Here is a 24,117-nt window from a genome sequence, read left to right on the forward strand (position 1 = left end):
CCCATTCTGATGTTTGAAGAGGGGCGGTACAGTGGTGTAGTGGTTAGCGCTGTCGCGTCACAGCAAGAAGGTCCGGGTTCGAGCCCCGTGGCCAGCGAGGGCCTTTCTGTGTGGAGTTTGCATGTTCTCCCCGTGTCCATGTGGGTTTCCTCCAGGTGCTCTGGTTTCCCCCACAGTCCAAAGACATGCAGGTTAGGTTAACTGGTGACTCTAAATTGAGCGTAGGTGTGAATGTGAGTGTGAATGGTTGTCTGTGTCTATGTGTCAGCCCTGTGATGGCCTGGCGACTTGTCCAGGGTGTACCCCGCCTTTCGCCCGTAGTCAGCTGGGATAGGCTCCAGCTTGCCTGCGACCCTGTAGAACAGGATAAAGCGGCTACAGATAATGAGATGAGATGATGTTTGAAGAAGTGAACGTTAACTGAAGCTCTTGATTTGTATCTGTAGGACTGTGTGTGTTGTGCTGCCGTCAAGAGATTAGCTGATGAAAAAAAAAAAAAAAACTGCAGGTGTCTGGGTGTTCCTAATAAAGTGGCCAGCAAGTGTATAATGGGAAGAACTGCCTTTATGCTGAGCAGACCCAAAAATAAATAAAATAAATAAATAAATAAAGCCATAGTATTTTAAAACCCATCAATTTGCGAGCTTTATTTACTAACTCACAGATGTTCTGAGTACAAAAATTAGTTTCCACTGTTTAAACCTAGTGAAATACTGCCTGGAAATGATTGCCATTTTGCCAAAATGGCAACTAAAATGTAAACATACTACAAACAAAATTCTCTGATATTCCACGACTTGGCCCAAAATATGATCGAATCTTCTGACTTTCCATGTCTGGAATATCAAATTTAAAATTCCATGATATTCCAGAAATTCCATGACCCGTAGGAACCCTGTCATTGCTTTGATTTCTCGATGCCTAATAGAGATGAAAAAGTTAAACCACAATAAAAAATGTTAATGTACATTTATTAAGAATTACAGGTCACAGAACAGTAAAAAAAAACAAACAAAACAACAACCTTTTATATACACATTTTCCACCACATACAAATTCTCACAGGAAAGGCAAAGGCATGTATTTGGTGCACTCTTAAACGATGCATCATGTTGAAACTTGACCAGTGGAACAAGAGTATGCGACAAAATACGACCATGAAAAAGAATTTAAAAACCATATGAAAGTTACTAAATGTATATTTTAAGTACAACAGACAAGCCATATAAATCTCTACCAATGCCTTTTTTCCCCAGTTTATGAATTCGGTGCAAAATTGTAGTCGACCATTTATGGTAAAATCACAACACGGTCATTTTTAGGAATGCAAATTGAACAGTCACATGTCCTGCCTTTATCACAATAGAAAATAGGCTTAGAAGATATTCACCTGATTTCAATGAAACGTCATGTCCAGAGTAAAACAGACCACATCCTCACAATGGCCAACAACCACCAAAGGAGCTACCATCAGAAACTCGCTCTTTCTGGGCCACTCTGCTCCCATTTATAGATCTTAATCATCTTCTCAGTTAGAGAAGCCAGGTAATGTTCCTGATTTGTCTCAAAAGGGCAGATGTCCATGACTGGTATATCTGCAGGAAGTTTCTGAAGCAAGGCTCCACTGCTAGCATCCCACACCTGAAGTTAAAAAACACCCACAACCATCAGGCATTCATTCACATTCTATCCTAACAATAGCCCATATCAAAAACACAAATTTTCACCCACCATGGTAGAATTAGAGCCCTCGTCTCCTGCACACACTAGAGTAGAGTCAGTAGCAGGACTTTTGAACACGGCGTTCTTTGTGAGCAACTTGGAAGATGAGCCAGCAATGAAGGTCTGGACAGGAGAACAGGAGCAGACAGGAACCTGGGCAGCATCTTGATGAGCGCTTCGGTTAAGCTCCATCAGAACACAACGCAAAGATGGGTTGGTACGACCTGCAAGTCAACAGCAAGTCAACAATCTTGCTTTTCCACTCAACGCTTACCCAGAAACACTATTGCACTACACTGTCTTATCGTTCCTACGTTGTGTAAATAGCCATCTGCTTGTGTACAGTGGGGAGATCAGTAAAACGTACACAGTGACGTGGACTCCAAGATCAAGCCTGTTCAACTTTTGTTTCAAGGTTTCTCTCTTGCCACTGTTGACTCTGGCTTGCTCTTTAGGGATCTAAATACAAATATGCTTTTTTTTTTTTTTTAAACAAAACGTTTTATTCATAAAAGCGCTATACAAAACTAGGGATGCATTTCCACAAGAAAATGCAAGTGCACCTCATGATTAACGTGTTAGGGGAGTTGGTCTGAACTACGAAATGAAGTTTGGGGGCTCTGTAACGAAGAATGATTGAGCAGCCCCCCCCAAAAAAAACCCACTTTGATTCTACAACCCCATGTATTTCTCTGGGACCAAAACTCCATTGCCACCAGTGGGAGGAAAAAATGGATGGACAAAATGCAAGAAAAGTAGTGTGGGTCATAGTTGATTTCACATCCGTGTTGGACGAGTTGTCATGAAGTTTGGTGGCTCTCTGATGAACTGTGATTGAGCAAGACAACCGATACCAAAAGTCCATTCATTTCAGTGGGGGAAGGGTCCTGATGGATAGTGATGGTGTGGTTGCTCAATCACACTAATAAAAATTGACTTAATTCACTGAAATAGTTTTGCCTTTAAACACCTACTTCATTAGCATAAACAACCCTAACCCCATTTCGAGCCCCCTGACGGTTCAAGATGCTTCTGACCAGACTACTACATATACTGCCATTACTACTATACTCACATAATATACACGGTATAAAAACAGTCCTGCATCATAGCGACATGCCAACTTTACACTAGCAAACGACTGCACCGAGCAGCACTTTAAAACTCAGCATTTTTACAACTCCATACAATTCGATTCATAGAGGATTTCAGAGAGATTTCTGTTATGGACCCTTTTCAGTCACGTGACCTTCGTAAACGCGACCGCCATTTTGGACATGTAGTGGACTTCGGCTCAAATCGGTTTGAATGCGAGGAAGGCGACAAACATAAAAGAAAAAGGAGCGAGATGCAGAAAACTGTATTTACTAGTTTACTGTAATTATGATCTGGCAGCTATTTACACCGGATCCAGTGTAAATAGCTGCCGGAGCCAACGTCCGGCTGGGCCGCGAGCGAGCGCACGCTGGCTCCGCGGCCGCCGGCTCCGGAACCTCGGACGTTGGCTCCGGCAGCTACTTACACTGGATCCAGTGTAAATAGCTGCCAGATCATAATTACAGTAAACTAGAATGGAATGTTAACAGCAATGTAATGCCTTTTCTGGCTAATTTTATTCGTCTTACCTCCAACAAAGTGGTCACTACACAAGCGTTGGTATGCCGCTATCCGTCTTCTCCGTCGGTCAGCATCTACCGGGATCCGATAAAATGATAACCCTTGCCTTGTTTGTTGATGGTTACTACATCCAGGTGCACAACAATATAGTGGCCTGATGGAAGTCTTGCTGAAAATAAACACTTTCTTTGCTGCCGTTCCTCAATGCTGGCTGTGGTAAACTACTGGTAGTACATGTCCAAAATGGCGGCCGCATTTGTCGTGACGTCACGTGAAAAGGGTCCATACGCAGGGATGAGAGTGGGTGGTCACCAAAAAAGCAGAAAACAAGATGGCGCCCGAAGCCGGGGGTCTGGGAGGGATACCCCCTCAGGAAAATTTTGAAAAATAAGGCCTTACAAACCACTTTTCCTGCAATCTGAGCTGTAGTAGATAAAAAAAATCTGTTGTCTTTTTTATACATTTACATGAAAATGTGTTTCAAATCAATAGGAGTATTGTTTGAATTCAAAATAAAATCACATTCTACATTCAATAGAATGTAGAATGTGGTTATAATTTATGATCAACAAAAATGACAAACTTAATTCACATTAAACACAAGTTTTATTATCTATCAAAGTGTTCATATATTAAAGAAAATTTCTTAGGGAGAAAAGGTCAGTCACCCTATGTCCTCATTAGTTGCATATGATTTCAAAGTCTTTTGAAATATTTAAGTTTTCAAAACTGTCAGCATTAATTCAGATTTACTGACCATCATATACATGTTCAATGTATTAAATCAAACGAATGCTAAGTTTATGGGATAATGTCTATGTACACTTTATACAATTATTTATAGTTCACAGTCACTCCTCATTTTCATTTAATCATTTCGACGACTTCTTCAGCCTTTTGGCCAAAGACAAGAGCTTGTCAGTCCTCTCTCTGTTTTTTTTATACCAGCATCGATTTCACGTACCTTCGCTTCGTCTCGCTTGTCAATTGTATTCAGCATTTTGAGTAAAAAAGCCGATACGAAAGAGAAACGTATTTTTGAAGCGCAGTGACGATGAACATGTGCAAGTTTCGATAAAATAGAACGATGCGGGTACTTTTGTAAGAACTGTTATGATTGGCTTTTGTTCTCTCTCACACTCTTGTAAGAACTGTTATGATTGGCCATCATGCTCTCGCCAGCGATGTTTTGGCCAATTACATTGTAGATAACACGTATTCTACCACGAGACTTAGCGAGACTAAAGATGGCGAAAATGTAAACATGTAACACAGTCGTACGCTTGAGTATCACAAAGGAACATACCCCAACCCCCCCTCAATGAAAAAAACATCAACGGATTTGGCATATCATCGATTTTCGCTCAGAAAAAGCGGAAATCCGCCAAAAACTCATCCCTGTATACGTTAGACACAAGTCGATCTCTGTAGGGATCCTTTCCATGTTTTCAGACCCTCATCGATATTGTCGTAATCCTAAGTCTTCAGGCCTTACTTTGGAAACAGACTTTATGAAAGCCGGACGACGTCTCCTTTTATAAACATTAGAAAAGCCCCAGTCGATAATCTGCTGAAATCTCACAGGAGGTGACTTCTTGTGAGAAGACAACACTGTAAACATGAGTGAAAGACTGGAGTAGAGTTGAACCACAGCACTGTGGCTTACTGCGATCTAAAAGGTTTAGGCTTGTGTACCACATCAGGCATATAATTAAATTAGATATAAAACCAATAGCCTATATTTGAGGTGAAGATTTTCCTTGACTACAGTGCATTCTCACGTGTACTCGTAAAAACATTACTTCTGTTTGAATAAACAATGATTATGATCCAAGAATACATAATATTTATGAGCTAAACATATGATGCAGTACTGTGAACAAACATGTAAACGTGAGACATGCATTTAGTATTTTCTTAGTTTCATGATGATTCACGAAAAGCCAACAAAACCTTTAAGACCATCAGGACTAACAGAATAAAAATTAATCCAAAGTTATTTATTTAGGCGGCACGGTGGTGTAGTGGTTAGCGCTGTCACCTCACAGCAAGAAGGTCCGGGTTCGAGCCCCGTGGCCGACAAGGGCCTGTGTGGAGTTTGCATGTTCTCCCCGTGTCCGCGTGGGTTTCCTCCGGGTGCTCCGGTTTCCCCCACAGTCCAAAGACATGCAGGTTAGGTTAACTGGTGACTCTAAATTGACCGTAGGTGTGAATGTGAGTGTGAGTGGTTGTCTATGTGTCAGCCCTGTGATGACCTGGCGACTTGTCCAGGGTGTACCCCGCCTTTCGCCCGTAGTCAGCTGGGATGGGCTCCAGCTCGCCTGCGACCCTGTAGAACAGGATAAAGCAGCTAGAGATAATGAGAGGAGTTATTTATTTAGGAACAAATACAACCCCAATTCCAAAAAAAGTGGGACATTGTGTAAACTGTAAATAAAAACAAAAAATGTGATAATTTGCAAAATCATGGAAACCCTATATTTCTTTGAAAATAGTACAAAGACAGCAGATCACATGTTGAAACTGAGAAATTTTATTGTTTTTTGAAAAATATGTGCTCATTTTGAATTTGATGTCAGCAACACGTTTCAAAAAAGTTGGGACAGGGGCATGTTTACCACTGTGTTGCATCACCTCTACTTTTAACACCACTCTAAACGTTTGGGAACTGAGGAGACCAATTGCTGTAGTTTTGAAAGAGAAAATGTCCCATTTTTGCATGATACACAATTTCAGTTGCTCAACAGTTCGGGTCTCCTTTGTCATATTTTGAGCTTCATAATGCGCCAAATGTTTTAAATGGGAGACAGGTCTGGATTGCAGGCAGGCCAGTTTAGCACCCGGACTCTTTTACTACAGAACCATACAGTTTTAATATGTGCAGAAAGCAGTTTGGCATTGTCTTGCTGAAAGAAGGAAGGCCTTCCCTGAAAAAGATTTTGTCTGGATGGCAGCATATTGCTCTGAAACGTGTATACAGCATATCATTCAGCATTCATGATGCCTTCCAAGATGCGCAAGCTACCCAATGTCACATACATTAATGCACCCTCATACCATCACAGATGCTGGCTTTTGAACTGTGCACTGATAAGCCGGATGGTCCCTCTCCTTTTTAGCCTGGAGGACGTGATGTCCAAGATTTCTAAAAAGAATTTCAGATTTCGATTCGTCAGACCTTGGGACAATTTTCCACTTCACCTCAGTCCATCGTAAAAGAGCTCGGGCCCAGAGAAGGTAGCTGTGTTTCTGAATATTGTTTATATTTAGTTTTAACTTGCATTTGTGGATGCAGAAATGAACTGTTTTCACAGATGATGGTTTTCTGAAGTGTTCCTGAGCCCATACAGTGATTTCCACTACAGACATGTGTCTGCTTTTAATGCAGTGTTGCCTGAGGGTCTGAAGATCACAGGCATCCAATGTCAGTTTTCAGCCTTGTCTCTTGCATACAGAGATTTCTCCAGATTCTCTGAATCTTTTAATGATATTATGTACCATAAATGATGTGATCCCCAAATTCTTTGCAATTTTACATTGAGGAACGTTATTCTTAACTTGTTGTACTGTTTGCCCACACAGTCTTTTACAGAGCGGCGAACCCCTCCCCATCTTTACTTCTGAGAGACTCCGCCTCTCTAAGATGCTCTTTTTATACCCAATCATTTTACTGACCTGTTGCCAATTAACCAAATTACTTTTTTTTTTTAGCTTTACACAACTTTTTCAGTCTTTTGTTGTCCCTGTCCCAAGTTTTCTGAAACGTGTTGCTGGCATCTAATTCAAAACGAGCATGTATTTTTCAAAAAACAATAAAATTTCTCAGTTTCAACTAGGGCTGGGTTCAAAAGATCGAGCCACGATCTGATATCGATTCACGTTCAAAAAACACGAGATCGATTCAAAAATGTGTGGCTCGATCTCTTCCAGGTGGCTATAGGCACTATTTTCTCGACCGCGCAAGGACCGCTATAAAAAGCGGGTGCCGGCAAATGAAACCGAAACTTAAGAATGGCTGAAGCTGCACAGCTAAAATCACCGCCTGGCCTGAAAGCTGATGTATGGCATTACTTTGGATTCAGACGTTACAAGGACAGAGACCAACTCGACAGAACAAAAGCAGTGTGCAAACTGTGCCACACAGAGGTAAAATATAGTGGCAATACAACCAATCTCCGCAACCACTTATCCAGGCACCACGCCGACACGGTTTCGGCTAAACCTGCGGCGAATCAAACTGCACTGGAGAAGGCATTTGGTGTTAAATTTCCTTCAAATTCTCAGCGTGCCTTGAGCATAACCGAGGGTGTCGGAATATTTATTAGTAAAGACCTACGCCCCTACAGTGTCGTAGAAAACGCTGGATTCAAACTACTGGTGAAGAGACTGGAACCACGCTATGTCCTGCCCAGTCGCAGGACAAAAATTACACAATTTCTGAAGACTAGGAGTCTTATCAGTCAAGCATAATTTCTTACACTTTGCTGTGGTTGCTGAGCTACTGTTTTTTATTTTCTTTGTGGTCATTGTTGGTTAGTTCTGGTCATTGTTTTAATCCTGCCATGGGTATGTTAATCAACCAAAAGATGGCCACCAACTGTCATGGTTACACTCTGAGACTTATCGGTCAAGCATCATTTCTTACACAGTTGCTGTGGTTGCTGAGGTGCTTTTTTTTTTTCTTTGTGGTCAGAAACCCTGCCATGGGTATGTTATTCAACCAAAAGAGGGCCACCGAATGTCATGGTTTTGATTTAGAATTCAAATAAAACCTGGATTTTTTTCATTCCAAAATAAATCCTTGACTCTTCTCTCTCTGTGTGTCCCTCTTACACATACACAGATACCAGTACATGCACAAACACACATGGGGCTGTTCCTGTCAATAGGGACAGTTTTTACTTTAAAGTGACAATCCAGCAATATCTAAATAGATCGATATCGGATCGAATCGTGACCTTATGAATTGGAATCGAATCAATCCAGGAAATCTGGATCAATTCCCAGCCCTAGTTTCAACATTTGATATGTTGTCTTTGTACTATTTTCAATGCAATATAGGGTTTCCATGATTTGCAAATTATCGCATTCTGATTTTACTCATGTTTTACAGAGTGTCCCAACTTTTTTGGAATTGGGGTTGTACTTAGAAAACCTAAAAGTATATTAAAAGTCAGTTTTGTTTTGTTTTTAAATTTAGTTTCTTGCCTCTTGGATATGATAGTAGACATTTGATAAGTGTGCAAAACAAGCCACAAATTGTGTTCATAGGATTTTAGGGTTAAAAATAAATAATTGCAATCATTATCTGTATAAATAATCCCATATTTCATGGTCCCCTTGTAACAGTTTATCGTGAAAGGCTCACCTGGTCTGTAGGTGACCAGACAATGTCTGCTCTCAGGTTCCACCTGAATGTCTGTACAGCCTCCAGACTCTAAAGGCAGAATGTGCTGTCGATACGTGGTTCCCTCCACCTGTTCCCAGAAACATCCCCCCTCAAGCGAGCCAGCAATGAGGCCACCACAGGGGAACAAACTGGAGGCGGCACGGGGGAGGTAGGACAGGGACACGACTGGACAACTACACATCAAATAACCAGAAATAATAACTTAAGGTATGAAGTATGGAAAATCTCATCGTTGTAGTCCAAGATGCATCAAATGCAAGAATTCCATTGTGTGGCATCAAACACAAAGCAAAAGTGGCTTCTATACATGGTATATTCCAAAATTGTGGAACACATGCATACACACAAATAAATATTTTATATTATACATTTTACACACACACACACACACACACACACGTTCTGCGCATGTTACCTGGAACGAAGAGGTGCGAGCTCTTGCACGTGAGTGCTCGTGTCCCGTGTGTCATACACCCGCACTGAACCATTGCTCAGACCAGCATAAACGTAGTTGTTGTTGTCATGGCACCAACAGCAGCTCCACACAGGTTTCCCAGTGTTGTAGGTCTGTACCACAGTGTTGGTAAACAAGCTGTGGAGAAATGCATCACTGCTTTGAAAGACTACCATAGTAATTACATAGTATTTAACCAGTTAACCAGTTTCTGTTTCCGGTTGAGAGTATGTCATGTGCATTCTGGCTGCCGCTTCTCACCGGAGCTTCTTATTTTATTTTCTCCCTTTTATTTATTTTATTTATTTAGTGTTTGTATAGTTTGAGGTTTGAGTGTTTTTGTCCGCCGGTGGTGGTGTAGCTTCGGACCCAGTTTTGGGCGTTGGTTCCCTCCAGGCCTTGGTTCGCTGTGGGTGATGCCCGTGCTCCTAGCTATGGACTGCAGTGAGCTTGTTGCTCATTTTAACATCATGATTGTCCAGCGCTCTGTGCTTTAGTGCTTGGCGTGATGTTCTGAGTGATGTTGCTCGGTGGCGTCACAGCGGCTGTGCAGGCGGTTTGGGACATACCAGCGCTCTGCGTGACGGTGAGTCTGCGCTCGCTTTGTGGATCCATGGCGTGGTGTTCCAAGTGACGTTACCCGGCAGCGGTGCGATGGCTGTGCTGGTGGTGTGGGACTTGATTTTGGGCGCCTTTTGGTGGGACTGTGGCTGCTACACCATTGGAATAACATCCTGACCTCTATTGGCGGACTTTTTTTTTTTCCTCTCCCTATAATTGTAAAGCGACCTTGGGTTTTGAGAAAGGCGCTATATAAATTGAAATTATTATCTCATCTCATTATCTCTAGCTGCTTTATTCTGTTCTACAGGGTCACAGGCAAGCTGGAGCCTATCCGAGCTGACTATGGGCGAAAGGAGGGGTACACCCTGGCCAAGTCGCCAGGTCATCACAGGGCTGACACATAGACACAGACAACCATTCACACTCACATTCACACCTACGGTCAATTTACAACCACCAGTTAACCTAACCTGCATGTCTTTGGACTGTGGGGGAAACCGGAGCACCCGGAGGAAACCCACGCGGACACGGGGAGAACATGCAAACTCCACACAGAAAGGCCCTTGCCGGCCACGGGGCTCGAACCCGGACCTTCTTGCTGTGAGGCGACAGCGCTAACCACTACACCACCGTGCCGCCTGAAATTATTATTATTATTATTATTATTTATTATTAATAATTGACAAGAACATTTCACATCATTACATTTAGTCACTTGGGTAACACTGTACTTGGTTCACTGCCTATGGGTTATGCATACTGTATCAAAAAAACTGGCATCATGCCTTTTGGTCACGAGAGTGCTCTGAGAGTACGCTGAGAGTACAAGATCCCCTGCTGGCAACTCTGGTAAAACGCAACTGAATTGAATGAAATCACAATATGCCAAAAATTACTGACATATAACAAAGAATCCTTTCAAGTTTTGTGATATTCCTCCAAAAACTGTGAGAGGAGTTGATTTCAGAAGGTGAGCACCCTTCCCGGGACAGACCTCGCCACAACATAATCCCCCTTTGGGCCTTTCGGCCAGTGGGGGGGGACAATAAAAATTGCGAGGGAAGGTGATTTCAGAAAGCAAGCACACCTTGATGAGATTATTAACAAACTTGTACTTTGGCAATCAAGGGCATAACTCTGGTCAAATTTGGCTAAATTAAATGAAATTTCAATATGCGTATTACGGTCATATAACAAAGCCTTTTGCCAAGTTTGGTGAAATTCCTCCACAAATTGTGAGGGAAGTTGATTTCAGAAGAACATACACCCTCATGAAATTGTCCAAGCTATTTAATCAAGAGTCAAAACTCTGGTAAAATTTTCACAAACGAAATTAAATCGCAACATGCGTATTACGGTCATATAACGAGGCCTTTTGCCAAGCTTTGAGAAATTCATCCAAAAATTGTGAGAGGAGTTGATTTCAGAAGGAAAGCACACCTTCATGAAATTGTCAAATTATAATTGTGTTAATCAAGGGCTGTAACTCTGGGAAAATGTGACAGAATTTAACAAAATTACAATATGCGCGCTACCGACATACAACAAAGAATCCTGCCAAGTTTCGTGAAATTCCTACAAAAATTGTGAGAGGAGTTGATTTCAGAAGGTGAGCCGAGCACCCTTCCCGGGATGAACAGACAGACTGACAAACATCGCCATGAGATCATCCCCCTCTGGGCCTTTCGACCAACGGGGGATTGGATTAGATTAAAAAAAAAAAAAAAAAAACCCACAACAAAAAACCGCATTTTGTGATTTTCCAAATATCTCTGAACTTTTGTGTCCTTAGTTGTAGGGTCATGCCGCTGTAGTCGTTCAATCAACCGTAACCAGACAGCCCTAAAATGACTCGATCATTAATGACTGCTCTGAGAGGCACAGCATGCACGCACATTATTGCTGCTGTATTGTTTGAATCTGGAGCATCACATGGCCTATGGGAATAAGGAAATGAGTCTCATACCTGGTGAGCTTGATAGTATTATCAAAGGCAGCAGAAAGCATGAGGCCATCTTGCTGTCTGTTGAAGGAAAGGCCTCTGATCTGTTTAATGTGGATGGGAACGTAATGACTGGCTTTGAGATTCACAGTGCTGATTTTTTTCACTCCAAAGCCTGAGAGATACAGTGAGGGAAAGGTCAACTTGCATTTCAGAATACTTATGACAACACTAAAAAGATTCCTGCATATACTCACCAGGGACCAAAGAGGCATGAGGGGAGGGTTGAGAAGCCAACAGGCAACTGAGGGGCTCACAGTAAGACAAAACACGACACCCACCAGGCTGAGAAACAAGGACAGCCTTGGAGAAAACATAATTCCCCCTGCTTGAGGAATCATGTCTCTGAGACATAGACTGAGTAGAGGACAGAGACTGAGTTGAGCTGGAGGGAGTCTGTGCCATTAACCTCCGAAGCTCCTGCACAGAAAAGCGGGGGGGGGAGACGACCTCTTAGAGAACGTAGACCGATGGTATAACAGTGGTACATTTAAACAGACCTGATTGTCAATAAAATGGCTAAATTACAGCAGATAAACTAGCACATTCTGTTCATTACAACGTTTGAAATATTCAACGAACCGAAATAGAGAAAAAAAAAACTCCCACAAAGATACACCATGGTTAATATTCACAGTGATTCAAAGATGACCCTTTTCCACCAAAGCAGTTCTAGGGCTGGTTCGGGGCCAGTGCTTAGTTTGGAACCGGGTTTTCTGTTTCCACTGACAAAAGAACTGGCTCTGGGGCCAGAAAAACCGGTTCCAGGCTAGCACCAGCTCTTTGCTGGGCCAGAGGAAAGAACCGCTTACGTCAGCGGGGGGGGGGTTGTTAAGACCAACAATAGGAAGACCGCGAAAGGTCGCCATTTTTAAGCAGCAAGAAGCAGCAGCTGTACAAACGCGAAGTCATCCATTATTATTATTATTGTTGCTGCTGCTGCTTCTTCCGCGTTGTTTTTGCTTCGATATTCGCGCCAAGGTTTACGCAAACGTAGCGACGTAACTGACGTATACAGCGACGTAACTGACATGGCTTCCCTTAGCACCGCGAGCTATGGAAAAGCAAACTGGTTCTCAGCTGGCTCGCAAGTTGAATGAGTTGTGAACCAGCACCGGCCCCGAACCAGCCCTGGAACTGATTTGGTGGAAAAGGGGTAAGAGTCATGTGATGTGATGCAATGCAAAGGCTTGGCCATGAACAGAGACGGGAAAGAACAGAAGAAGAGAGTGAGCAGGTCTCATACCTGAACCTCTCGACGGAGTTTCCCACACTCGTCTGTTACAACCTGTAACTGAAGACGACACTGAGCGGATTCCAGCTCTGCCTTCCTCCGCAAACTCTGCTCCTGTTCCAAAGATCTACACACACCATGCACCTTTCAATAATTTGATTAAAATAAAAAAAATTTTCAAATGAGGATACAGTTTATAATTCCAAATAACTATACCTCTTTAAACTCTCATGCTCGGTGTTGTCCACTGCCCTCAGTTTATGTGCATACAGCAAGACTATATCACACCGCTTTGCCTTTTTATTACACTGAAAGAAGCAGAGCAAAACAGTTTCAACGGACAGCTATGCATTTTTGGGTTAACAATCATTATACCACAAATATTGGAAGAGGACCTGTGAAAACGAATAAAAGTAGAGCTAACTATAATTACACCGTGACCACTGACCCTCTGTTTTCTTCTTTAAAGGGGTACAAAATATAATATATACGGTTGCTGATGTGACAAAGTAACGTATTCTTAAGTATTCTATCAAATTTATGTACTAGAAAACAACGAAATATCTTGGTAATTGTAAATATAATACTTTATACGCTAAACCGCACAAGAGTCGCCATTTTTAAAAGACCGTGACGTCAGCGCTACCCACTGCACTAGCGGAACTCTCCGAAATAGAGGAGATAAGCGTGTAATCATGGCGTCGGGCGCATCAAGTGAAAGCGACAGCTCTGTCGAATCATACGAAGAGATCCCGCAAGACACACTGCAAGCAGGCTATGGCTTAGAAGGGTACCAGTTTGAACCTAGGAGAGGTACTCTCGACTCCGGTGATGACGAAAGAAGAGAAGAAAGCTCGGATGACGGCGAGGATGAGACTGATGCTGACCATGGGCATGGCGAGCATGGGGCAGAGCATCTGCGTGCAGGTGACACAGCGTGGTGCTCGTGTAGAAAATGTAACGTGGAGTTGCTCACGAGTCCAGCAGAATTTATTTGCTGCAATGAGATAGGCGCCACCCGTGGACTTGCGAAATCGTCGCAAGAGGCAGAAACAGGTATTTCACACGTGCTGTTCCCAACCTCAGTGAGCCAACACAACTGGACACATACATACGTCATGAGTGTTACGCAGAGAAAATGAACGTGCATTCTGATTGGATAAAATTAATATCATGGCGGGCTGTTCAAACTGCGGAAATAGTTTGCTCGAGCTACTTTCAAACCACTATAACTTTCCAACCTTAGAACAAAAAACTTTTGTAAGTCATGAATAAGGTTCGTCAATGTGTGTTTTATTGTTATATTTATATATTGCCCTCTGTTCCCCTTTAATATGAGACGCACTGACCTGAGGACATTTGGCCCCTTGGCCCTTCAACCAGCGGTCAATACATGCGAAGCCGAACAAGTGGCCACATCGCAGCGTGGCCAGACGGTGTTCACCGGACGTGGTCCAAGGTTCAAAACATATAGAGCAGGTCTCTCCGTCTCCATCGTTGTCGGCCACAGCAGCCAAAAGAGAAGCGCTTTCAGTGGCCTCTGTGGCTGATGAATCAGCCTACGTAGGGAAAGACAAGAGCTCAACAGCACAGAACAACTGTCAAAACGGTTGGGTCTTTGCACACTTATTAAAACTTACCCTGTCCTCAGGCTGAACTAGAGGTTCAGCCCTGTCAGCTTCAGAAGAAACAGTAGGCTCTGTGTTAAAAAGATATACGTTTTCTGTTTTAAATGCATGAACTGAACAAACCAAAACATCTTTTAAAAGGTAATGCAACCCTATGCTTTTGAGTAGAACCCGAGCTACTACAAGCTCAACTGAATTTTCTTTTCATGTCGCAAGTCACACAGCAGCCCAACAGCTTCATCAAATATTGCAAAAACTAAAGCCTGCATGACAATAGGAGGGTGGCAGATGGCTGTCTACCTGCTGCACCAGACTGTTGAAGAGGAGGGGTGACCAGAGAAGCAGGCTGGCTGTTGCGCAGTATAGCTGTAACGTTTGCAGCCGGTATCGGACCTGAGGTCTCTCCATTCTGTCTTTCCTCCTCAGAGTCGCTCACCTCGTCTGTGCTACCTGAAAGAGGCTCTGTGTCACTTCCCGTTGACACCCTAAGCAGAAAGTTTAAAGGGCTTCTGCTCAAATGTGTAGTCTGTGTGGCGTACTGGAACCGCAGGCCTGCTCTGCAAGTAGAGATTCAGGTACAATCAAAACAACACACTGGCTGAATTATCTAGCACTGTACCACACATTAAGCAACAAATTATTTTTTAAACTTGGGAAACTTTTTGTCAAAATGGCTCATAAACACCACCTTCAAGAGTCGAAGGACGTGTTCTACGTTTCTGGTTGAGAGTATGCTGTGTGCATTTTGGCTACTGATTTTCATTCCTCCCTTTGTTTTGTTTTTCCCCCTCTCCTTTTTGTGTTTGTATAGCTTGATGTTTGAATGTTTTGTCCACCGGTTGTGGCGTAGCTCCGGACCCAGTTTTGGGCGTCGGTTTCCTTCATGGTCTTAGGCCCTGTCCACACGGCAACGGATTCAGGTGACTCCGATACAATTGCTTATCGTTTAGGCCTGGCGTCCACACGGCACCAGCGTTTTGGGTGCCCAAAACGCAATCTTTTTGAGAACGGGTTCCAGAGTGGAAAGATCTGGCAACGTTGCCGTTGTGAAGTCGTCTGGATGAGTAGAACGGATTTGTTTACGATGACGTCACAACCACATGACTGTGAGCGCTTCACGCAGGGTAGAAGTGTAACGAATATCACCAGGAAAAAGCCTTACAGAGCACTAGTGAGAGTGAAACACGAGCTTGGATATTATTATTATTATTATTATTATTATTATTATGTTCAGTGTTAGTTCACAGTAGTAATGCAAGAAGCAGAATAGTGACAGTAATAGTGAAGCAAAAACATGCAATTGTACAAACACTGCAGCTCTACAGCAAAATATTCATTTATGAAATGGTCTGATTCTTAACACCAGTAGTGCCAATGATCTTCTCATTGCGATGCGAGTTGTCAACAAATCCTATAACTTGGTTCATGAAACGCGCTTACAAAATATTTTCACTGTGAATATTTGTGTAATGGTGCAAAATGAGAGAGAGAGAGAGAGAGAGAGAGACTCTGCCCTTAGGGCAGAGTCAATTCCACCAGCAAAAATAGGGGAAAAAAGGAGCGATCTCACCTCTTCAGATGTTGGTTTTAGTCCTACAGTACATTCCTCAAAAAGGGCGTAGAGGAGCAAATTAATCCGTCAACGTGTAGTATTCAATTTATTCCGGACCATTAAAGACGCCGCCTTCCGCGTAGAATCATACGTCATCCTTGCCGCCATATTGGATAGGTCAAAGCGGAGAATAAAGATTCATGCGCTGCCTTTAACTGTACCAACAGGTTTACCATCCAAACGAGATCACATGGGATTACCTTTCACAGGTGAGAAACAACAAATTAATCCATCAATGTGTATCATTCAATTTATTCCGGACCATTAAAGACGCCGCCTTCCGCGTAGAATCATACGTCATCCTCGCCGCCATATTGGATAGGTCAAAGCGGAGAATAAAGATTCATGCGCTGCCTTTAACTGTACCAACAGATTTACCGTCCAAACGAGATCACATGGGATTACCTTTCACAGGTGAGAAACAACAAATTATCCATCAACGTGCAGCATTCAGTTTATTCCGGACCATTAAAGACGCCGCCTTCCGTGTAGAATCATACGTCATCCTCGCCACCATATTGGATAGGTCAAAGCGGAGAATAAAGATTAGCTGCGTTTAACTGTACCAACAGGTTTGCCATCCAAACGAGATCACATGGGATTACCTTTCACAGGTGAGACTGGAAAAATACTTTTCATTGTATTTGGTCATTATAATGTAATTTTACGAACAGATTTTCCTGACTTTGTGGCTAATATGAAGTCTCGCACATAATAGTTTATGCGCATGCGTCCTTACTTCTTCTATTGTTCTGGTGTCTCCGAAGGGACCGTCTTACAGCGCCCCTAGAGGTGTGGCGTGTGTATTGCATCGTTTTCAGCAAGCGTTGCGTTGCCATATGGACCTGATATTTTACTGATCGTTGCCCATTTGGACGCGATATATTTTTAAATAACATCTCGTTGCCGTTGTCGTGTGTATGTAGCCTCAGTCCGCCATTGGTGATGCCTGTGCTCCTAGCTATGGACTGCAGGGATCTTGTTGCTCTTTTAACATCAGGGTTGTGCAGTGCTCTGTGTGGCGGTGCTCCGAGCGATGTTGCCCGGTGGTGTCGCGGTAGCTGTGCAGGTGGTTTGGGACATATCAGCACTCCTGTGCTCGGTTTGTGGATCCATAGCATGGTGTTCTGAGCAATGTTGCCCGGTGGCATCACGGGGGTTATGCAGGCGGTGTGGGTCATACTTTCGTGCGCCTTTTGGTGGGACTGTGGGTAGCTACGCCATTGGAATTACATCCTGATCCTTTTTTGGTGGGCCTTTTTTTTTGGTAACGTGACCTTGGGTGTGAGAAAGGCATTATATAAAAAAGTTTAACTAATTATTATTATGGGCTGATTTCTCCATCTACATCAGTGAACATGGCAACATGTGGGCTGCGGGCAGAGACGTTCACAAAAGGTGTCTATCAACATACCATGCAAGTAAAGTGAATGTATGCACTAAATGGGCAGGAGTTACGTACAAGCATCAAACCAAAGTGTACAGAAAACAAAAGCCATTGAAGGATGCCTCACACTTCTCTGGAAGGAGAAAGGATAGAAAACAGTCGTGGGTATGAAAGAACAATTTAGTTACACTGTACTTCAGGGTCATTTCTGGCAATTTTGTCCTGAAATGTGTCACACTGCTTTTATTCATGCACATTCCTGGATCATCTCCCAAGGTATTGTAGCTCTCCTGCCAGACAGACATTTCATTGTTTTGTAGTAATGCTTGAAAATGGGCCATAAACGTGCTTATGATGGATGTTTTCAGAGTGGAGGAACTTTTTCCAAAAGCCTTAGAACCACTGGAGGAAGTACTGTGTGGGAACCTATGGCCTAATGGTTTGAGAAGCAGCTTTGGGACCAAAAGGTCACTGGTTCGATTCCCTGGACCTGCAGGAATAGCTGAAGTGCCCATGAGCAAGTACCCCCAACTGCTCCCCAGGCTATTCTAGGTATGTTGTATGTCGCTCTGGATAAGAGCGTCTGCTAAATGCCTGTAATGTAATGCAATGCAAGTACCACCTTTTTCGTGTGTTTGCACGGCAGTAACTGAGGACGATCAACATCCTACTGTTTCTGCCAACCAGTTTTAAACTTGCTTTAAAGGGCATATCACGGGTAAATTCAGGAGCAAGATCAATGTAATTCTCCTATTTTATATTAAACTTGTCAAATATCTGTAACATTCTGCATTTTCTGCACATTTTTTTTTTTTTTTTTACCTTGTGCAATACCAGAAAAATTCAGTTGAAATCAAGCCATTTGAGGCGAATTGGTCCACCTCTGAAAAACTTGCCATTTGGATTTCCCGGCAAACATTGATTTTCGTGACGTCGCATGCGGGACGCCTCCCTCTGAATCCTACATCAGCGCTGGTTTGTTTATGAGAAAACGACCTGGTGGTTTTCTGCAAATTTCTTCAACGTTATCGCGCAATTATTAAAATGGTTAACAGATGTATCGTAGGAGGGTGTAGCAACACCAATCTTGATGGGATTAGTACTCATCGTTTTCCAAAAGACCGGACAATGAGAGAGAAATGGGAGCGCTTGGTCTACACAGGCTGTGCACTGAAACCGTGCAAAGCTCGCGCAGCCTGCTGGCGCTTCCGCAGGTGACGTCACGATTCTGGCTCCAGACTCCCTTAGGATTTTTCCAGATGTGTTTTGTTTTCTCTGCTGTAGACAGATGGCCTTGTGCAAAATTACCCTTTTGGATGAGTGTGTAAAGGAACATACTTTCATATATAAAAAACACGAAATTGGTCCAGAATATGCCCTTTAAAGAAGCCTTTATCACATGCACACTCAAGCACAGTGAAATTCATCCTCTGCGTTTAATCCATCTGAAGCAGTGAACACATGCATGCATACGCGCGCGCGCACACACACACACACACACACACACACAGCAGTGGGCAGCTATGCAAAGGAGCAGTTGGGGGTTAGGTGCCTTGCTCAAGGGCACTGCAGCCCGAGGCCGCCCCACGTTAACCTAACCGCACGTCTTTGAACTGTGGGGGAAACCAGAGCACCCGGAGGAAACCCACACAGATACGGGGAGAACATGCAAACTCCACACAGAAAGGCCCCCATCGGTCACTGGGCTCAAACCCAGAACGTATTTTACATTTAGGGGTCAAAGATTTGCAAGCTTCGGTGCGATGTTTGCTATATAACAATGATACTAACTATACTTCCCTGCTCAACTAGGCATTATGTATTTAACACACAGTACTGCTCACACTGCATGTATTTTGGAAGTTGCGCACCAACTCCTCTGGGAGCTACACTTATCTATGATCCCTGTTCTCCAAGAGTCAGCCCGATTGTGTTTATGCAATTCTTTGCAAAAATATAAACCAGTTGCAAGACTCTCGTCATGCTCATACCTTGCTCTCCTTCTCCTGACAATCTGAGTTGTTGCGAGCCGTGGCCTGTTAACAGGAGCCATGCCTCCTCCTTCAGCTCTCCCATCAGCCTCTTCATCCTCTTCCACTTCCGTACTGCTCCCAGAGTTAGGGATTACGATGGGAACTTCCAGACCAACAGAACCAACTGACTCTGTAGCTCTCAGCTGCACATCCACCTCCATATCCTCCATCTCGACAACACATTGAGGGGAAAAATAAATAAATAAATTTGAAAAATCTAATTAGACAAAACCACCACCACAAATAAATAAATAAAAAGAAGAGAACCAGGAAAAAAAAAAGCGCATAGCATATAGAGCTTGTTGTGCCATATATTTATCAATCAAGATCACTGTTGGCATCTAAATGAATATGACAAGCCTTCAAAATGGTAGTATGCTTCTAGTATACGGGTCATTCCATGTCAAATCTCCGAATGCTCCCACTCGACCATCTCAGATTTGGCTGAAAAGATTCCAGGAGGTTCACACACTTCCCAATAGGAAAAGCCCCAAATTTTAGCTCCCAACTCCTTATAGTTGTGTCATAAAAAATTTTTTTTGCAACTAACCTCGGACCTGTCTTGAGCAGAGTTTTTTGGGGAGCCACTTTGAGATTGCTGTATCTAGAAAAAAAAAAAAAAAAAAAAAAAAGTATTTAAGCCAGGTCCTTCACATTTTCAAGGCTCAAAATCTGGCACCAGTACTTGTAGAATATGGACTTTTACATGTGTGCTTTTGGTTCATCATAGAATTCTGGGGGCTTGAATTTGCTCAGAAATTCTACACTACGCTCTGTGGCGGCATATTTGAAGGACTGTGGAAAGTGCAATTTCAAAGAGAGGCTTGATATTGCACAGACACCTTCCCATATATACTGTGTACTTTGTATTCTAAAGCTGCCCCTCTGTGATGAGCGGTTTGGAAGATATTAAAGTTTTAAAATGGAAAAAATTAATTTGGTGACATTTTTGGCATAGCGCAAAAAAAAAAAAAAAGCATCCACCAACATAAAATTGACCATTTTAGAAAGATTAGATGTCTGTTTTTAACATATCCAAAATTTGTGATGGTGTTCTGCCTCGTTTTTGCAAAATGATTTTTTGAAAATGCGGCGTTCGCATACACGCACAGCATTCATGGCCTATGAAAGCATTTTCAAATGCTAACAAAATGCCCTGAATTTATGACACACAGCTTAAACTCAACAAAATGCTTCATGGTAAACTATACCTGAAGGATAACCTATATGCAACCTTTACATACTGAAATATTGGAGCTCCAATATGGGTGAAAACTGAAAGTTGTTTTCATTACAACATCTCTGTTGTACCATAATTTAGAAGAAAAAGCAACCTGTATTCTTCAGTTAGTATTTATCCATGATAAAAAGTCTTTTCCGGTACAACAGAAATGTTGTAATGAAAACTAGTTCAGTTTTCACCCATATTGGAGCTCCAATATTTCAGTATGTAAAGGTTGCATATAGGTTATCCTTCAGGTATAGTTTACCATGAAGCGTTTTGTTGAGTTTAAGCTGTGTGTCATAAATTCAGGGCATTTTGTTAGCATTTGAAAATGCTTTCATAGGCCATCAATGCCGTGCGTGTATGCGAACACATTTTCAAAAAATCATTTTGCAAAAACGAGGCAGAACACCATCACAAATTTTGGATATGTTAAAAACAGACATCTAATATTTCTAAAACGGTCAATTTTATGTTGGCAGATGTCTTTTTTTTTGCTACAACATGCCAAAAACATCAAATTAATTTTTTCCATTTTTAAACTTTAATATCTTCCAAACCGGCAGCACGGTGGTGTAGTGGTTAGCGCTGTCGCTTCACAGCAAGAAGGTCCGGGTTCGAGCCCCGTGGCCGGCGAGGGCCTTTCTGTGTGGAGTTTGCATGTTCTCCCCGTGTCCGCGTGGGTTTCCTCCGGGTGCTCCGGTTTCCCCCACAGTCCAAAGACATGCAGGTTAGGTTAACTGGTGACTCTAAATTGAGCGTAGGTGTGAGTGTGAATGGTTGTCTGTGTCTATATGTCGGCCCTGTGATGACCTGGCGACTTGTCCAGGGTGTACCCCGCCTTTCGCCCGTAGTCAGCTGGGATAGGCTCCAGCTTGCCTGCGACCCTGTAGAAGGATAAAGCAGCTCTTCCAAACTGCTCATCACAGAGGGGCAGCTTTAGAATACAAAGTACACAGTATATATGGGAAGGTGTATGTGCAATATCAAGCCTCTCTTTGAAATTGCACTTTCCACAGTCCTTCAAATATGCCGCCACAGAGCGTAGTGTAGAATTTCTGAGCAAATTCAAGCCCCCAGAATTCTGTGATAAACCAAAAGCACACGTAAAAGTCCGTATTCTACAAGTACTGGTGCCAGATTTTGAGCCCTGAAAATGTGAAGGACCTGGCTTAAATACTTTTCTAGATACAGCAATCTCAAAGCGGCTCCCCAAAAAACTCTGCTCAAGACGGGTCCGAGGTTAGTTGCAAAAAAATGTTTTTATGACACAACTATAAGGAGTTGGGAGCTAAAATTTGGGGCTTTTCCTATTGGGAAGTGTGTGAACCTCCTGGAATCTTTTCAGCCAGATCTGAGCTGGTCGAGTGGGAGCATTCGGAGATTTGACATGGAATGACCCGGACTTAACCAGCTAAACAAACACGCTAACTTGAACAGACAGCATGCACTTCTCTCATTATCACAGCTTCAGTTCGTTTTCAGGTCGTGTATAAATGTTAACTATAACTAAAGGAGATGAAGTGAACCTCCAGGCTTCCTGCCAGCTTTCGACATGGTGAGGACCCATTCTGAGACAACAACAACTAGCCGTTTAGCTTTAACTAGCTTAGCTACTCCACGGCACTCGATTAACTTAGCGACCTAGAAATAAATAGCAGATGAAATTTTAAGGCAATTTAACCTTTTGACCAGGACTGTAACAACAAGTTAATGCCGAGCCGAGCCGAGCCCAAACAGCTGGACAGGTCACACATCAGCTTGCTAGCTCCGGACTACAGAACTCCTGTCTACTTAAATAAAAACAAACCGAGCGGAGTCGAGTCTGCTTCCCCACAGAAAGGTTGCTGCGCTGTTTCGGGTTTTCCGTGCCGCTCTGATCTCGGTTTGTTCTTTAATAACAAAGAAACAGAAACACGCTCTACTGGCGACCAAAACACACATCCGGCTAACTAGCCGAGCTGAAGTTAGCAAACAGATTACAAAAACATTACCTTATAGCTCGCTGTTAAACCTTATTCCACATTAATCAACCATCATCCATGAGCTGATCGATGCAGGCTTTAGAATAACTGGGCTAATAGTGCACTGATGGGTTCTGAGTATAAATACTAATAATATTAGCTAAAGCTCAGGCCACTAAGCAGAAGACTTGACGAACATCCAAAGCCCGCGCCAAGCTTTAGGCCCGCCCTTCTCTACTCACGTGTAACCGGGGAGCAGATGAACGCGATCCAGTTAACACCCTGACCATAGAGATCCCCAACATATCTCTGACTCTGATCCCCTGTCTCTGACCCTGATCCCCTGTCTCTGACCCTGATCCCCTGTCTCTGACCCTGATCCCCTGACTCTGATCCCAATCTCTGACCCTGATCCCCTGTCTCTGACTCTGATCCCCTGTCTCTGACCCTGATCCCCTGTCTCTGACTCTGATCCCAATCTCTGACCCTGATCCCCTGTCTCTGACTCTGATCCCCTGTCTCTGACCCTGATCCCCTGTCTCTGACTCTGATCCCAATCTCTGACCCTGATCCCCTGTCTCTGACTCTGATCCCCTGTCTCTGACCCTGATCCCCTGTCTCTGACTCTGATCCCAATCTCTGACCCTGATCCCCTGTCTCTGACTCTGATCCCCTGTCTCTGACCCTGATCCCCTGTCTCTGACCCTGATCCCCTGACTCTGATCCCAATCTCTGACCCTGATCCCCTGTCTCTGACCCTGATCCCCTGTCTCTGACCCTGATCCCCTGTCTCTGACTCTGATCCCAATCTCTGACCCTGATCGCCTGTCTCTGACTCTGATCCCCTGTCTCTGACTCTGATCCCCTGTCTCTGACCCTGATCCCCTGTCTCTGACTCTGATCCCAATCTCTGACCCTGATCCCCTGTCTCTGACCCTGATCCTCTGTCTCTGATCCCTTGTCTCTGATCCCCTGTCTCTGACTCTGATCCCAATCTCTGACCCTGATCCCCAGTTTCTGACTCTGATCCCAATCACTGACTCTGATCCCCAGTCTCTGACTCTGATTCCCAGTCAGTCAGGGTCTGACCCTGATCCCCAATTTCTGACTCTGATCCCGTCTCTGACCTTCAGCCCCAATTTCTGACTCTGGTCCCCTGTCTCTGACCCTGATCCCCTTTCTGACCCTGTTCCCCTGTCTCTGACCCTGTTCCCGTCTCTGACTCTGATCCCCAATCTTTGACCCTGATCCCGTTTCTGACCCTG

The 24,117-nt window shown here is 43.4% G+C and overlaps 1 protein-coding gene across 2 annotated transcripts; it reads right to left on the reverse strand.

Annotated features, from left to right (window-relative positions):
* Positions 1–954: 954 nt before the first annotated feature.
* On the reverse strand, positions 955–23,069 carry rfwd3 (ring finger and WD repeat domain 3). Of its 2 annotated transcripts, XM_060914727.1 has the most exons (14): positions 22,883–23,069; positions 20,214–20,267; positions 19,622–19,833; positions 14,932–15,188; positions 14,644–14,702; positions 14,353–14,562; positions 13,220–13,311; positions 13,016–13,130; positions 11,967–12,189; positions 11,734–11,884; positions 9,165–9,341; positions 8,708–8,922; positions 1,732–1,946; positions 955–1,641 (listed from the first exon to the last, which is right to left on the reverse strand). In XM_060914727.1, the coding sequence occupies exons 3-14, from the start codon at positions 19,831–19,833 to the stop codon at positions 1,471–1,473; spliced, it is 2,097 nt and encodes a 698-aa protein (XP_060770710.1). In that variant the 5' UTR covers positions 20,214–20,267; positions 22,883–23,069; the 3' UTR covers positions 955–1,470. The 2 variants fall into 2 exon arrangements, with proteins under 2 accessions (XP_060770710.1, XP_060770709.1); XM_060914726.1 differs by lacking the exon at positions 20,214–20,267.
* Between the last annotated feature and the right edge of the window lie 1,048 nt (positions 23,070–24,117).

This window comes from Neoarius graeffei, chromosome 2 (assembly GCF_027579695.1).
Source record: "Neoarius graeffei isolate fNeoGra1 chromosome 2, fNeoGra1.pri, whole genome shotgun sequence".
NCBI lineage: Eukaryota > Metazoa > Chordata > Actinopteri > Siluriformes > Ariidae > Neoarius > Neoarius graeffei.